This window comes from Hibiscus syriacus, unplaced genomic scaffold (genome assembly GCF_006381635.1).
Source record: "Hibiscus syriacus cultivar Baekdansim isolate YM2019G1 unplaced genomic scaffold, ASM638163v2 tig00002840_pilon, whole genome shotgun sequence".
Classification (NCBI taxonomy): Eukaryota; Viridiplantae; Streptophyta; class Magnoliopsida; order Malvales; family Malvaceae; genus Hibiscus; species Hibiscus syriacus.
Window position 1 is genome coordinate 4435056 of NW_024061947.1, and position 17433 is coordinate 4452488.

Sequence of the window (17433 nt, forward strand, 5' to 3'; positions counted from 1 at the left end):
TGGGAAGGACCTTATGTCGTGAAAAAGGCTTTCTCCGGAGGAGCCCTCATCCTGGCTGAAATGGACGGACCTGAACTACCACATCCCATTAACTCAGACGCAGTCAAGAAATACTTCGCTTAGGATGAAAACCCGAGAGGGCGTCCTAAATTGAAAAAAAAAAACGTTTAGGGTGAAAACCTGAAAGGGCGCCCTAAATTGAGAAAAGAAAAAGAGGAAAAAAGAACAAAAGAAGAGAAAATAAGGTGAGTTCAAGATGAAAACCCGCAAAAGGGCGTCTTGCAACCAAGGATGGGTCCAAGTTGAAAACCCAGAAAGGGCGATTTGGATATTAACAGTGGAAACATCCCGGCACATGAATCTTCTACGAACTCAACAAAACGGAGAAATGTTGCATTCTCCCAAAACGTTGTCGCATTTTCAAAAATCCTTTGGCAAAGGCTGCATTCAAGGTCACCAAACGACTTTTCAGCTCAGAAGTGCCCACATTATCGAGATCTAAGACGTTCATTTACACATCACCGTGTATTCGTTTTCTAGAATGTTTGCCATGTATTGTTTGTTCCTCTCCTCCCTTATGAATAAAGACCATCTTTCCTCTAATTCCTTTTGAGCATCTTGAATTAGATTTAAACCTAATGATTTATTTATTTTTATGAAAGATAATCGCATATTACTGTACAAAGATTCATTGAAAAGTACAGGTACCCAAAAGCCGATCAAGGCTCATGTACATGCTTGAGATAGTTGAGAAGCATCTTCAAAAAAAAATCATCAAACATTTGAAGAATTCAAGATCAGAGATCGGAACTTCAAGCTCAAGAGTCAACAACGACAGGCCACCGGAGATCGAGATTACTCTCCAGAGCTCAAAATAACATATGTTGCATATGCATTTTAGGCATACCTAAGAGCATGACATCCATAACATCACATATATGCATATCTTTGCAGGTTTTACCCAAAGCCAATTTCAACTTCACAACGAAGGATATTGGACTCCAGACAACGCAAGTTCAACTTCACGACGAAGGGACCGCTGGTTGTCAACAAACATTTCTCAATTTCAGAGCCAATTTCAACTTCACAACGAAGGATATTAGACTCCAGACAACGCAAGTTCAACTTCACGACGAAGGGACCGCTGGTTGTCAACGAACATTTCTCAATTTCAGAGCCAATTTCTGCTTCACAACGAAGGATATTGGACTCCAGACAACGCAAGTTCAACTTCACGACGAAGGGACCGCTGGTTGTCAACAAACATTTCTCAATTTCAGAGCCAATTTCAACTTCACAACGAAGGATATTGGACTCCAGACAACGCAAGTTCAACTTCACGACAAAGGGACCGCTGGTTGTCAACAAACATTTCTCAATTTCAGAGCCAATTTCAACTTCACAACGAAGGATATTGGACTCCAGACAACGCAAGTTCAACTTCACGACGAAGGGACCGCTGGTTGTCAACAAACATTTCTCAATTTCAGAAACAATTTCTGCTTCACAACAAAGGATATTGGACTCCAGACAACACAAGTTCAACTTCACGACGAAGGGACCGCTGGTTGTCAACAAATATTTCTCAATTTTAGAGCCAATTTTAACTTCACAACGAAGGATGTTAGACTCGAGACAACGCAAGTTCAACTTCACAACGAAGGGGCCGCTGGTTGTCAACAAACACTTTCCAAGTTTCAGAGTCAATTTCAACTTCACACCGAATGATATCGGCCTTGAAACAACACAGCTTGTATTGGATTTCAACCTCACGACGGGGGATATCCAATTCTCAGGCTCAACTTCACGACAAATGAGCCATATACGATTCCAAACAGATTGACTCGACTTCACGACGAGAGAGTCATCTGTAACACAGCGACACCAAAGTCTTCAGATCAAGTTTCACCTTCACGACGAAGTATCTTGAGCCAGAAGACGATCCATGAGTCACTTGCCAAAAGCTTTGAGTTCGATTTCAACTTCACGGCGAATGATATCATTCTTAGAAGTTTCCAGTTCAACTCAACCTCACGACGAGGGAGTCATTTCTTGATTTAATCCAAATATCGGGTTTCAACTCTACGACAGAGGGCATTCGATACATATGAAAAATGTGTCTTTTAATCTTTGCCCTATCCCCGTTACACGACTATGGGTAAAGAGGGGCAGCTGCAGACACACTTTTGTTGACCGAAATAAACATATATATATTATATATATTATAAGTTTTATTATTTTATTGAAGCATCACATTTACATCCATTTTATTTTTGTTTCAGGCCTAAAAACGGGGCCTGGAATTATTACAAGGGGCGATCCAGTTGCACGTGACCCAACCCAGTCTAGAACCCGCATCCAATGAAGCCTTGAACTGGACCCACGAACCATGCTCGGGCTAGGGTTTCCAGAACCCTAGCAGATTCATCCTCAGCGCCGCAAGCTTCAACGAGAGCCCCCACAGCCGTACGCCTCTTAACAACACCAGTTTTCTCGGCGTCGTGGTCACATGAAACACCCAAAAACAAACCAAGCCAAGATCGTGGACGTGTGGGACTCCAACCAACACGCTTCAACCTACCGAACCATCCGGCGCTAGAGTCTCGGTCATCACCAACAAACACAAACAAGATTGCATTAGAGTTTTATTCGGTTGTAAATACCTAAAAATAGGATTTTTATTCCTATAAATATATGTAATCAGAACCCATTGAGGGGATCCTACGAATACCAAAGAATACAAGGGGATTACACGAAACAAAGGCAAAAAATTTTCGAGCAAAGTTATACCAATATTCAAAGCAATCCAAGTAGTTTTATTGAAAACTTCGAAGGCTACAGAGGTAAAAACCTTACCTTTTTTTTGTTTGATACGCTTGCATGTGGGAGTTGTTTGTGTTTTGTTTCCGTTTTGTGCTCGTTCCAAACCTCAAATACGCTAAAAAAGCTGATGAACAGGGGTATAGGTCGAGATTTTCGAACCCAGATCTAGCCCCCAAGGCTTACTTTTTAAAGAAACGATTTTGGTTTTTTGAAACGAGGAGGTGAAGGGCTTTCGGAAAAAATAAAATTTTTTTAGGGTTTACCGCCGATGAACGACGGTCGGCACCGTTCAACGGCGGCCGGCGAGGCGGCGCGGGGTGGCCATTGGTCGTTTTCTGGATTTCAGCGGTGGCCATGTTCTTCAAATGAAGAACACGGTTGAATAAACGAGAGAAACTTTAGAGATAGGGGAGGGCTCGGTTTTAAGCTAAAGAGAAAATGAAGCATTTGGTAAATATATTGGCTTATATACATGACCCATGGGTCATTTGAGATCCGCGAGTCGACCCGATGGGTCTTTTCTGACCCGCGCATTTTTGCTTCGAAGTGGGTTAATCCCAGTTTTGGCCCCCCTATGTTTTTAAAGGCTTTTTTGACCTAGAATCCATCTTAATTTGGCATCTAATTTTTTTATTTACTCTCAATTTTGACACTCAACTAGCTTTTACTTCAATTTAATCCTTGTATTTTTTATTTTGTGTCATTTATTTGGTTTCATATACATTTCTATTATATACGTATACTTCTTTATTTTTTATTTGATTCTTTTTTTAAATATTATATTTTATTATTATATATTATATATATATTTAATTTTTTTTATCTATTTATTATATTTCTCTATTATTGATCTTTTATCTTTTATGTTATATTATATTATATTTTTTGTTATTTTCTCATTACATATATATATATATATTATTTTTATTATTATATCTTTCTTATGTATATTTTTATTATATATTTTTACTTATTATTTTATTATTCAATATTTGGTTATTATGTATATATTTATTCGTTTTTTTATTCTTTATTTATTGTTACTTTCATTCATTTATTTCACTTTTAATTTTTTTTATTATTTCTTTATTTTATATTCATTATTATTTCCTTTGTTCGTTTTATTTTATTCATTTTCGTTTTTTAATGTCTTTATTTCTCTGAGGGGTGTTTAAATCAATCAAAGGTAAGTAATCGGATCGTTGTTTCTACCTTTTAAGTTAAACTTTCAATTTTCTTAATTAAAGATAACTGGAAATTACGTAGTACCGAAAGGGCAGTTCAAGGGTGCTAACCCTTCCTTGACTGTAGCCGGCTCCCGAATCCGACACGTCTCTGGTAAAACGCAGATCAGCTAAGAAATAAGGTATCTGATCTACCCATTTTTTAAAAACAAAAGATCGGTGGCGACTCCAATCCACATTTTTCAAGTCGAAGCCCGATTCCGGGACCCAACGGAAAGACGGTTCCGACACTAAAAAATATAATTATATTTTTTAACGATTAATTGATAATTAATTATTTGTTAAAATTTGTAAATGTTATAGTTAATAGTTATTTTTAACAATTTGATTAATCAAAATCAATTAATTTTGATGATTCGATTAATTGATATATAAAATATAACGATTATATCGATTAAACCATCACAGGTTAATATGAGATTAACACCCCCTACCTAAAACCGCGTAGTCCAAATCAGAATGACCAAAATATTATAACTTGAGAAAGTATCAAAATCAATTTTTTTTTTAAATCAGTAACTAAAACAGAACAGTCCAAAAATAAAAGGGACCGTCGTCCATGTATCAAGATTGTAGGTGGTTCTCTTCTCCCGTTGGCTGAGATCAATCTGCAGATGCAACATACAAGGTTTTAAGATTGAGCAGTTTGGAATTCAGACAAACTGAACTTACTTTGTTCTGATTCCATTTTTTGGTAGAGAAGAAAAGGAGGAGAAAAGCAAACAAGATGACGATCTCGACATCTCTGAATTCGATCTCCATACTCCCCAAAGCCTCTCCTTCTAAACACCCAGTAATCTTCAACCTCCTTCAAATACCATCGTCCAGAACTCACCTCAAACTCAACCCTATTTTCAAACCATCCTCTCTTTCTCTTTTCACCCAACCATCCAGACTCGCACCCAAGACCCAATCTTTCCAAACCCCCAAGATCCGATCCCTTTTCACCGGCATCTTCGAGGAAATGGGCGAAGTCAAGCAATTGGGTAAGGCTGATCATGGTGGGTTCGATCTGAAAATACTCGCCAAAACAGTTTTACAAGATGCCCACCTCGGCAACAGCATCGCCGTTAATGGAACTTGCCTGACCGTGACGGATTTCGATACCCATTTGGGAGAGTTCACGGTTGGGTTGGCTCCTGAAACTCTGAGGAAGACCTCATTGAGTGAACTGAAACCTGAGTCATTGGTGAATTTGGAGCGGGCCATCCAGCCCACGGGTCGAATGGGGGGTCATTTCGTGCAGGGCCACGTTGATGGGACTGGGATGATAGTGAGGAAAGAAGTGGAAAAGGATTCGTTGTTGGATTAAAGTCAAGGCTGATAAGAAACTGTTGAAATATGTGGTGCCCAAAGGGTTTATTGCTGTGGATGGGACTAGTTTGACTGCGGTGGATGTGTTTGAAGAGGAGCTCTGTTTCAATTTAATGTTGGTGGATTATACTCAACTCAATGTGGTGATCCCTTTGAAGGAAGTGATGCAAAAGGTGAATTTGGAGGTTGATATTCTTGGCAAGTATGTAGAGAGGCTTCTTGGCAGTGGTTTTGTTGATTCGATTAAAAGCTCCTGACCTGCTGAAAATTTTCAAGGTAAAAGGTTTGGTTTTTTCTTCTTCTGGTTTATTATTGCATCAATAACATTAGTTTATGCTTGCCTTAAGTTTGTAGTAGATTTGCGAATGAGTTATAGTTCGGTGTCATAATGCGCTTATCCTCCCATTAATTAGTTAGAGGTTCAGGAGTTGAGCAGTTTAAGGATTGTACCAAATGGAAAAATAATGCAGCAGACAGCAGTTTCCATATTTAGGATTTAGAATGATTTTAATCGTTTACTGGTAGTGATTTTAACACAGCAGTATACATGGATATTGTTTTCAAAAGCACAAACCAAGTGACCTCGGTGGTTAACAATTTTTTATTTCTTGAGGTCATGGGTTCAAACACCAAGAATGTCAGGGGTGTGAGCGTTTATTGTTAAATGGTTGAGGGTTATTTTTGAACAGATTCTACTTTGTACTTACTCAAATTAATAAAAAAGGAAATCCTTGTTTAGTAATGAAGATTAGGTGTATCAGGCAGGAATTTTGAACCAGTTGCCAAATTCTTTCAATAGATGTAGCGTACTGGCCATTCCTGCTGAAATTTCATAACAACATTCATTAATTTGTAGCTCGAGCTTGTTTCCTTTCTTTTCTTGTCTCCATGACCCCTACCAAAGGGAATGTTAATGTTATATTGAATATCAATGATGCTTTCTGTTATAGACTGGATTTTTGTAGAGAAGAATGTCGAAAGAAAATAGGTTTTAGAAGAAGAATTGAGAGATTTCAGAAGAAGTTTGCATCATTCATTTTCTAAGAAAACTTTTTACAATCAAGCCTAGTATTATTTAATTACATAAGCCATAGAATTCCTGCCAGCTGTCCATTGTCATAACAACCATCTAACAGAATGATTCTTCTCTTTCTATTTTTTATCAGATACTGGGCCTTCGTGTTGGGCTGCTCCATCACGCCATTCCCTTCCAGGCCTGCTCCTCTGCTGTGTAAGTTTCCTGTGCATCTCACGTGTGATTTAATTCCCAATCCTATCTTCAATCCCTAACCCTCGATCCCCCTTTCCCAATTGCTCCTGCTTCCTCGTCTCTCTTCTTCGATGCTTCCTCTTCTCTCTTCTTCTTCTACCATAACAATACCCATCCCTCGAGACGAGCCTTGTCCCCAAGGATCGAACGCAGGAAACTGGCCTTTGAGAGTCGTATAATCCTCCCAAGTATCATTTTCTTCAGTCAGATTCTCCCAACGAACCAAAAGCTGAGTGACAGGTTTTCCCTTTCGATTTACGATTCGTCTTGCCATAATCTTCAAGGGTTTGATTTGTAACCCTCCTTCTTCATCTACTGTAGGAGGTTCAGTGACAGCAATCAATGAATCACCGATGAACTTCTTCAAAAGGCTCACATGGAAGACTGGATGCAAGCGAGAGGATTTCGGTAAGTCCAATCGATAAGCGACTTTTCCAATCTTTTCAATAATTTTATAAGGTCCATAATATTTTGCTGCTAATTTCAAATTCTTTCTCAGGGCAATAGATGTCTGTCGATAGGGTTGCAATTTCAGGTAGACCATATCTCCTACTTCAAAAACCCTTTCAGTTCTGTTTTTATCTTGTTGCTGCTTCATGCGATTACTTGCCATCTGCAATTGAGTTTGAATTAACTGTCTAGTAACTTCTCTGTTGTTCATGATTTCTGCAATAGTATGTACTGTAGACTCTGTAGGCCAAACCATAATAGGTGGTTTGTAGCCATATAAAGCCTGAAAAGGAGTTAACTTGAGGGCAGTATGATAAGTGGTATTGTACCACCATTCAGCATGTGATAGCCACTTAGTCCATTGCTTAGGTTTATAAAAACAAAATCCTCTCAAATACTGCTCCAAACACTGGTTAACTCTCTCTGTTTGACCATCTGTTTCTGGATGGTAAGCAGTGCTGAACACTGTCTTGGTGCCTAACTGTTTCATAAATTCCTTCCAAAATAAACTTGTGAAGGTCTTATCCCTATCAGAAATGGCCATTTTAGGTTGGCCATGTAGCTTGTACACATTGTCTAAGTAGAGCTTAGCCACCTCTGCTGCAGAATAAGGGTGAGCTAAAGGGAGAAAATGACTGTATTTGGTAAATTTATCTACTATTACCAAAATACAATTTTTCTTTAGTGAAGTAGGCAACCCTTCAATGAAATCCATAGAAATTATTTCCCAAGCCTGGTTAGGAATAGGTAGTGGCTGTAATAAACCAGGCTTTGCTAAATGCTCCACTTTAGTTTGCTGGCAAGTCTGGCAACATCTAACATAAGCAGCAACCATAGATTTAAGATTTGGCCAATAAAAATTAGACCTAATCTTATAATATGTAGCCTGAGCCCCGGAGTGTCCCCCTTGAGGAGTCATGTAAAGATTGTATAATCTGTAATCTAAGGCTTCCAGTAGATCCAATAAACTCTCCCATCATATCTAAGAACAGCCTTAGAAAACTTCCACTTACTGTCAGCCATAGGAGTAATAGTCAGAATTGAAATCCAATTCTGAGCTAAAGAGTCACTCTTATAGCTTTCTTCAATCTCCTGAACCCAACTAGGTATCAAAACTGTCACTCCCATAGTCAAGCATTGAGCTTGATCCTCCCATCTTCTAGATAAAGCATCAGCAACTACATTTGATTTCCCCTTTCTATACTGAATTGTATAATCTAATCCCAATAACTTTGTCAACCCTTTCTTTTGGATAGTTGTAGTTAACTTTTGCTCCAATAGAAACTTTAGGGGCTCATGATCAGTCTTAATAATAAATGTTGCACTCTCCAAATAATGCCTCCATTTAGACACAGCCAAGAGAATAGCAAGATATTCTCTTTCATAAATAGATAATGCTGAGTGTCTAGGGCTTAGAGCTTTACTCAAATAAGCAAGAGGTCTTCCTTCCTGAGATAAAACAGCCCCTACACCTCCTGAGCTAGCATCTGTTTCTAAATAAAATGTTTTAGAAAAATCAGGCAATGCTAAAACTGGAGCAGAACACATAGCCTTCTTAAGATCTTCAAAGCACTGTAAGCAGCAGAATTCCAGTGAAAACCATCCTTTTTTAACATCTGTGTTAATGGTTTGCTAATAATACCATAGTGCCTAATAAATCTTCTGTAATATCCAGTTAGACCTAGAAACCCTCTGAGAGATTTAAGGGTTTTAGGCTGAGGCCAATTCTGCATAACTTCCACTTTGCTAGGATCAGTAGACACTCCTGCAGCAGAGATAATATGACCAAGATATTCCACTGTAGTCTGGCCAAAAAAACACTTAGATAACTTTGCAAATAATTGGTTCACCTTTAAAACTTCCAAAACAAGCCTCAAATGTTCAACATGTTGTTGCATACTGCTGCTATAAATCAAAATATCATCAAAGAAGACTAAAACAAATTTTCTAAGAAAAGAACTGAACAACTCATTCATGAGAGCCTGAAATGTAGCAGGTGCATTAGTAAGGCCAAAAGGCATTACCTTAAACTCATAATGCCCTTGATGAGTTCTAAAGGCAGTTTTGTAAATATCTTCTGGTTTAATTCTGATCTGCCAATAACCTGATCTCAAATCAATCTTAGAAAAGTAAACTGCCCCATTTAACTCATCCAATAAGTCTTCCACTATAGGAATAGGAAACTTATCTTTGATGGTCAAACTGTTTAGTTGTCTGTAGTCAACACAAAACCTCCAAGTGCCATCCTTCTTTTTAATAAGAAGGCAGGGAGAGGCAAAAGGGCTCCTGCTTGGCTGAATGACAGAAGAAGAAAGCATAGCAGCTATCTGTTTTTCAACTTCAGTCTTCTGATTATGAGGAAATCTATAAGGCCGTAGATTAACAGGTGTGGCAGTAGGTATTAGTGGAATTGCATGGTCATGTGACCTCTGAGGAGGTAGGCCTTCTGGTTCAGCAAAACCTTGCTGTATTTATCCAATATAGGTTGCAATTCTATAGGAACAGAAGAAGAGTGTCCTGTCATAGTCAATAGGATAATATGACCAATAATATCAGAATCCCTTGCACTCATTTTAAGCAAAGTAGCTCCTGATATTTGATATAATTCAGTAGAGGTTTGTTGACCCTGAATACAAATCTGTTCCCCTTCATGATCAAAACTTAGTGTCATATTATTAAAGTCCATCAAAATTGGACTGAATAACTTCATCCAATCAACTCCCAATACCATGTCACTGCCTCCCAATTTAAGTAATCTAAAATCATGGGAAAAAGTATGTCCTTGCATTTCCCATTTAACCTTGTTGCATCTAGCAGAACTGAACAACTGTTGGCCATTAGCCACAGTAATAGCCAAAGGATAAGCAGTATTAATCTGTATGCCAGCATCAGCCCATGTAGGAGTTAAAAAACTGTGTGTACTGCCACTGTCAATTAGGATATTCAATGGTTTTCCCTGAATATTGCCCTGTATTCTCAATGTATTATGACCAATGCAGCCAGTAATAGCATTCATAGAAATTTCCAGATTTTCCTCTTCTTGTTGTTGAATATGCTCAGCATCAGTAGGACATACCTCTAATAGAGAAGGATCAACTTCTTCAGTAATCATATTCAATTGCCTGGTTTTACACTGATGGCCCGGCAAATACTTTTCACCACATTTAAAGCAGAGGTTATTTTGCCTTCTGTAATCCATAAGATTTTGCTTTGGATTTGGTACTACTGTAGGTTTGTAGGTACTGGCAGTGTAGGTTTAGATATATATAAGGGGTTTGGGTAGGGTGGGTTTTTAAAAGAAGACCTCACTCTTCTGTTCTCAAACTCCACAGACAGTTCATACAGTTTGGCCTGTTTAGATGCTTCAGATAAGTTTTTAGGATCTAAAGCCTTGACCCTATGCTTGATATCATCTCTAAGTCCACTAATAAAAAGTGACACAAAAATTCCTCAGTCAAAGTAGGATTCTGCAACAACATATGAGGTTGTAACTCCTCAAACTTCTCTTGATAATCTTCCACAGACCCTTTCTGAGTCAATTTAGTGAACTCCTCAACAATATCAGAAAAAGTTCTATCACTGAATCTATGACAAAGATCAGCTTCAAATTCATGCCATGTCACATGGTGTTTTTGCATAATGTAACCATCAAACCAAACTTCTGCCTTGCCTGTTAAATACATTGTAGCTAGTTCCACTCTCTGCTCAACAGGAACCCCACAAATAGAAAAGTATTTCAGGCACTTCTGCACCCACCCTCTCGGATTAACCCCTTCAAAGAAAGGAAGTTCTATTTTAGGTCTATTCCACATAACCCCAGAACTAAATGAACTCCCTGGCCCCTTTTTTTCAGCTTCTAGTCCCACTATAATAGGTCTAGAATCACTATTTTCACCCATTTGATTCTCAGGCCTATAACTGTTCTTAATGGCTAGACAATCATCAGGTTTAGACTTTAATATCCCAGGTTCATCAGTTTTATAAGTAAACCTAGATTTGTCATTCAGCACAGTCACCATAACAGGAGTCTTTTCCTTATTTTTAGAAGTATCAGGAGATTGTACCTGCTCACCCACAGATTGCACTTGGTTACCAGTTCTACCTGTCAATATCTTCAATAGCTCTTCCACATAGCCCTGATTCGTTTCCATTCTAGACTCCAATGCATTGATTCGATTCTCTTGATTTTCCCACCATTTGGGTGGATTGGTTTCATCCCGTCCTTGTTTAACTAAAGCAGTTAATTCTTCAATCTGCTTTTGCAACCCTGATAAATCAGCTTCAGCCATAGTTTGATTCTTCTTTGGCATGCCAGAATCGAGGCTCTGAATACCAATTTGTTATAGACTGGATTTTTGTAGAGAAGAATGTCGAAAGAAAATAGGTTTTAGAAGAAGAATTGAGAGATTTCAGAAGAAGTTTGCATCATTCATTTTCTAAGAAAACTTTTTACAATCAAGCCTAGTATTATTTAATTACATAAGCCATAGAATTCCTGCCAGCTGTCCATTGTCATAACAACCATCTAACAGAATGATTCTTCTCTTTCTATTTTTTATCAGATACTGGGCCTTCGTGTTGGGCTGCTCCATCACGCCATTCCCTTCCAGGCCTGCTCCTCTGCTGTGTAAGTTTCCTGTGCATCTCACGTGTGATTTAATTCCCAATCCTATCTTCAATCCCTAACCCTCGATCCCCCTTTCCCAATTGCTCCTGCTTCCTCGTCTCTCTTCTTCGATGCTTCCTCTTCTCTCTTCTTCTTCTACCATAACACTTTCTTGGTGTGAAATAGCATATACTGTGGTGATGTGTAACTTTGAAGGAAAAGAAGAACAAGAATTTCAATTTTAATCATCCAGGAATAAGCTCATCAAGTGTCTGCAGTTGCTTTCATTGTTAGCCCTTTAAGTCTTTTGGCTTCTGTTCATGCATTTTCTTGATGTTGTATTTACCATAGTTTGCTTGCTCGCGTATCTGAAACACCATTCCTATTGCAATTTCTTTAATTTATCTTTAGATCAAAACGAGATGCAGTATGTATAGATTAACACATGTAGCATCGGTTAATTAAGTTGTTAGTACTCTCAGACGATCACTACGAGGTGCATTCGTGTTTATGTTTGTTTAACCGGATATTGTAGCTACTTGTCAATCCTGATCTCAACACCCCTGTTCTGGTTTTCGGGTGCTCTAAACATCAGAGGAAAAACCGAGAACTCAAAGTCCAAAATCCATAGTAAAACTTCAAATTCTGGAATCCAGAGGCAAGAAGTTTTGAATAGTTGATCATTTGATATCAGCCAAGTGTACTTTTATTAGGGGAACATCTTGGGTTAGGTCTACTACTACAACTGAGTGACATTCAATAAAGTTGCAGTTGTCTTGGTAATTTGATTTTTTTTCATTTTTGAATAAAAAATAGATTCCTGGCTTATTTACCGCGATTGATTGGATCAACAATATGGATTTGGTCCCATAATTATGTGCCTTTCATGCTGGTTAAAGTAAAGCTTGTGAATTCTGTTTGGTTTCTTGTTACAGTAATTAAGATCGTATGAGGATCCTTAATTCCTAATACCAATAATGTATTACTTGAAAGAACATGAAAAACAAGGAGCTTCTCTTATAGGTTTATCATCATAAGTTGCATATAAAAGTAAATGACAATAATGAAAATCAGCTCAGTTTATTGTTGCTTGGTAATTGGGAAAAAAAAAACTTCAGAAAAAGCTACCAGTTGTTTGGGAGGTTTTTTTTTGGGGGGGGGGGAATTATTTCAAGTGACAATATTAATTCAAATGATAAGGCCCGTGTATTTGCTGATATTCATCATCAAACCTCAAAGAATGTTGAAGTTTGATGGTCCAATAGTGTCGACGAATCCCCGTATAGATAGCTCAGGTACAGACATATTTGTGCCAGACAATTCATGGTCTATGAAGATGACAACCACCGTAATATCATCATGGAAAAACCGTCGAATACCTTTATCGACCTTCTTAAGATCATCATACCTCATCTCTCTTTTCCTTGCTGCCTCACTTAATGCTGTTTTAACAAGCCTTCTTGCAATTCCCTATAATTTTTTGGGGAGGAAACAGGAGAGCGAGATAAGGGACTTAAAAGTTCGATAGTAAAAAGCCAATGCACTGAAAATGGAACTTACTGCTCGTGGATATTTATAAACTATCTCGACTGCCTGCTGATTTGTCAAATGTTCCCAAAGTCCGTCGGACGCAAAAATGAGGAACTTATCACTTGATTGTAACACTCTGGTGCACAAGGATGGTTCAGCTGTTAACACGGGTCGACGAATGGGCTCGGAAAGGTGAAATCGTGGGAAAGAAGGATCAAGAGAAAACTCTGGCCGCTTCAAGTATGCATCTCCTATAGATCTAGATACCTGATCTCAGTTCATAGTAATTCACATGTAAACACAAAGAACATAGAAAAGTCAAAACACAAAATGTGTTGCAAGCAAACTGACATCAAATCGACCTTCAAGTGAGGATCAAGAGAAATCAGACTTTTCGAAGATAAATGTTCATATTAAAAATCAACTACAATGCACGCAGCTTGCTGAATGTGCTTAGTGTACCATAGCAGTCAAAACAATGAGTTCTAGAAAAGTGGAGTATTTCCCAAATGGGTTACATTATAAAGATAGCTTGAGCTGAACCCATTAAGTGATCTAAGTGGTAAAAGGGAGTATCATTCTCCCTAGAGGTTCCGGAGTTGTGTCTGTAGGGTGTGTGCATTGTTCTCGGACAAAAGCAGGCCGCCATCAGAGGAGCAAACAAAAAAAAAGCTTGAACTTACTTGTTCATGGATGTAATCATCGCAAACAATCTTAAAACTAAGTAAGCAAATTATGCTTCAGTTTGCTTATGTAAAGAGATTCAATTAAAAAGAAAGAGAAAGTACACCTTCTTTTGTTTGTGTGTCCTAATTGTGGTCCCCATAAATAACAGCACATACATCATAGCAGAAAACATGGAAATCAGATGATAATGAAGAAAAGTAACCATACCTGAATGATGCCCTTAATACGCCATACTCCATGCTTCATAACAACAATATGAGAATCATCTGGATGCAATGACCTGAGTTCCTGTCTCACCTCCTCTATACTTGCATTATGATCTCTAGTCAACTGCTCAGCAACTATCTTGTTCGATCTGCCTAAATACCCGATTACAACTCGAGAATCGCCCAAATTAGCAACGTATAACGTTCCCCTCCATATAACTCCAACCAGACAACAAGATCCTATTGCTGCAATTAATGGTTTTATTCCGCACGACCTACGTACAAGATTCAGAAACTCATCCTCGGTGGCAGAGAAAGCACTTTTAAGTGTATCTTCAGAGATGGTTCCATCTGCTCGAGCAAACCCTGTTGAATGATACATCAAATGAATTACATAGCAACAAAAGCATCCAATGCAAACTAGATGGTTCATGTAATTCCAAAGGAAGGCCACGATCATCACGTTCAAATCGTATCCAAACAGTCCACCAGGCAGTAAAGAGAACTAGCAACTATAGAAACATGAGCATATTCTAAGGAATCTTATTCCATTATCGCTTTTCTCTTTGGTTATCATAAAAAACCAAGGTCCACAATCAAAGGAAATTAGAAAAATAAAATGAAAATCAGGCTTCTCCTATGACATTTTGATGACGAAAATCCGGTCCCAGGTATATTCTGATGAATCAAATTTGATACTCTTGATTTAAGCAGATATTGAGCTTTCAGAGTCGACTTTCAGTTGCTTTGTTTGTTGCAACTTGAAGCCACAACAATTTTATATTAGAAACAAAATTTTCATTTACCAAGTTGGAATTCCAAATAATATCCAACTCAAATGTGGCATCGCATCATTTTATCAGTAAAGTCCAAGAAAAACAGACAATCAGACAAATATTAAACTCGGTGAGGCTCGAACAAATATGAAAAAGGAAACAAGCAAATATATTTACTACAAACACAACAATCAAGAAAATTCTAAACAAAAAATGCTTCAAGATGGCTTAAAATTCATATAAATTACAAGAAAAATATCCAATTTTTTTTTTAAAAAAAAAAAAGAAGAGAAAAAGCACAAAAGTCCAACGCACCAGTCACAGAAATCACAACATAATTAATTAGCACCAATTAAAAATTCAACAGGGAAAAAAAAACCAGTCCTCTAAAGTAAAAACCGTTTGCAAAATTAAAAGATAGAAAGAAGAGAGGAAATAAGAAAATTGACAAGCGAAGAAGAAGAAGAAGAAGAAGAGAAGTTACTAATTATGTTTTGAAAGAGATGATCGGAGATAAAGCGAGAAGCATCAGGGCCGCCATGTCCATCGTAGACACCAACAAAAGTAGCATCTTTGCCGGTCTCAACTTGACTATGATCTTCAATGATCTCATTGGCTTGAACAACAGCAAATGAGAAATCACCATAAGAGTGTTTCTCAAGGTCTCTACACCAAAGAAGTGAATCACGTAAAGATGAAGAATCTTCTTCAAGCTCATTATTACTGCTGTTGTTATTATCCTTGTTCATACGGGCATATCGACTCACTGGTCCCCAACAAGCGAAAGCTATCCTTGCCAACCATGAAAACATCCCTCATTTCCTTTAAAAACAATACCCTTTATTAAAAAAATCACTTCGGACTCACAAAAGGTCGAAGCTTCAATTGAAAAAGGGGCTTTTCAAGGTCCGGATAGTGAATTTTTTTTAGAATCCCACTATGGTTTGCTATCAAAGGAAGTGAATTCCGATTTGGGTTTCTTGAAAAAGCGACGGAAGTCCCAAGAATTGATGAGTTTTAAAGGGGTGGCTGTTAGAGAGATGGATCAAAGAAGAAGAAGAAGACGATGATGATGGATCAGAGAGACAGAGAAACAGTGGGAGGAGAGTTGACGAAGCCTATAAGCAAATAGCAATGCTTTTTCATTTTTCTTTTTTAAATAAATAAAACAGAAAGTTGTCTTTTTCAATTGTTCTTTTTTTTTCTTTCTTTGTAAAATTTTGGAGCATGAATTACGATAATGCCATTAATCTTCAATATCAGATCAGATCTGGGACCCTCTTCTCTTTCCTTCCCTCCAAGTTCTATTAGGAAGGAAAACAACCAATTCTGGGAATATAAATCTTATCTTATTTATAAATTTAATTTTTTAATTTGAATCTAAATCTTCTCGTTATAAAATCTTAAGTTTTAGAATTGCGTAACATGGACTATATAGATCCATAAATAAATATGAACATGTGATGCTAATAGAATACATTTCCATTACCGTTTTTAAATATCATTAAATTACATCTCTGTGAAACAAAGCCTACCCTGCTTTTCTATCTTTCCCGTAAGTCGAGTAAAATTCGACTCGATTCGAAAAATCAGAAATATAAATTCGGTTTTCGAGTTCGAGTGAGTTAAAATTTTGAAATCTCGAGTTACTCGAAAAATCAAAAATTTAAATTATTATTTTGATAGTTTTACAATTTAATATCTAATTCAAGTATTCCTTCAATTTTTCTTTCATTTTAAGTCCATTTTTTACCAAATTTGAACCACGTGCTTATAAATCATTATATAATACATTTTTACTTTCAATTCCTCTTTTCTATAACACTTTTTTATTTTTCAATATAGTACCTTAATTTTTTATATTTTCTTTATTTCTTCAATTCATCTTTTATTTTAAGTTTTTTTTACCAAATTTGAACTATATGCTCATATACCACAATAGAATACCTATGTAAATTCAATTATTACCTTTTTGCTAAAATTGTACTCTATTTTTTATTTAGTCCCTTAACTTTATATTTTATTCAATTTGGTCATTTGACTACAATTGTTTGCACATTCTTTTTCCCATCAATTCTTTGACTCCTTTATACTCTCATCAATATTTTACCCTCAAAATAATTTCTTTAAAATATAATATTATGAATATATTTCATAATTTTAGATTGTATTTGATATATCAAATAACATTATAATGCAAAAAAGTATTATATATATATATATATATATATATATAAATCTTATATGGTTAGAGAAAGTAAAAAAAAATGGAACAAATCATTGTCCTAAAACTATAAATTATTCTAATAAAATTAGTATAGAAACTCGAATAAGTCAACTCAAATTACTCGACTCGAATTTCTTAAACTCGACTCGAAAAAAATCAAGTTAAGTTTGAGTTGTAAAATACGACTCGTCAACTTGAATAACTCGAATTTTTTTGACTCGACTCGATCAAATGTTCACCCCTACCCTAATGCTTCTCTAGGTTTGCTACATTAAGTAATTATTTTTTAGGGGTGTGCGT

At 37.0% G+C, this 17433-nt stretch overlaps 1 protein-coding gene and 1 pseudogene across 1 annotated transcript; one reads left to right on the plus strand and one right to left on the minus strand.

Moving 5' to 3' along the window:
- The first annotated feature begins 4592 nt into the window (after positions 1–4592).
- LOC120153305 lies at positions 4593–6260 on the plus strand (annotated as a pseudogene).
- A 6592-nt stretch (positions 6261–12852) lies between these two features.
- LOC120155312 (probable protein phosphatase 2C 25) lies at positions 12853–15760 on the minus strand. The gene is made up of 4 exons (XM_039166868.1): positions 15391–15760; positions 14132–14496; positions 13268–13504; positions 12853–13177 (listed from the first exon to the last, which is right to left on the minus strand). Exons 1-4 carry the CDS (start codon positions 15716–15718, stop codon positions 12941–12943), a joined length of 1167 nt encoding a protein of 388 aa, XP_039022799.1. The 5' UTR covers positions 15719–15760; the 3' UTR covers positions 12853–12940.
- Positions 15761–17433: the final 1673 nt, after the last annotated feature.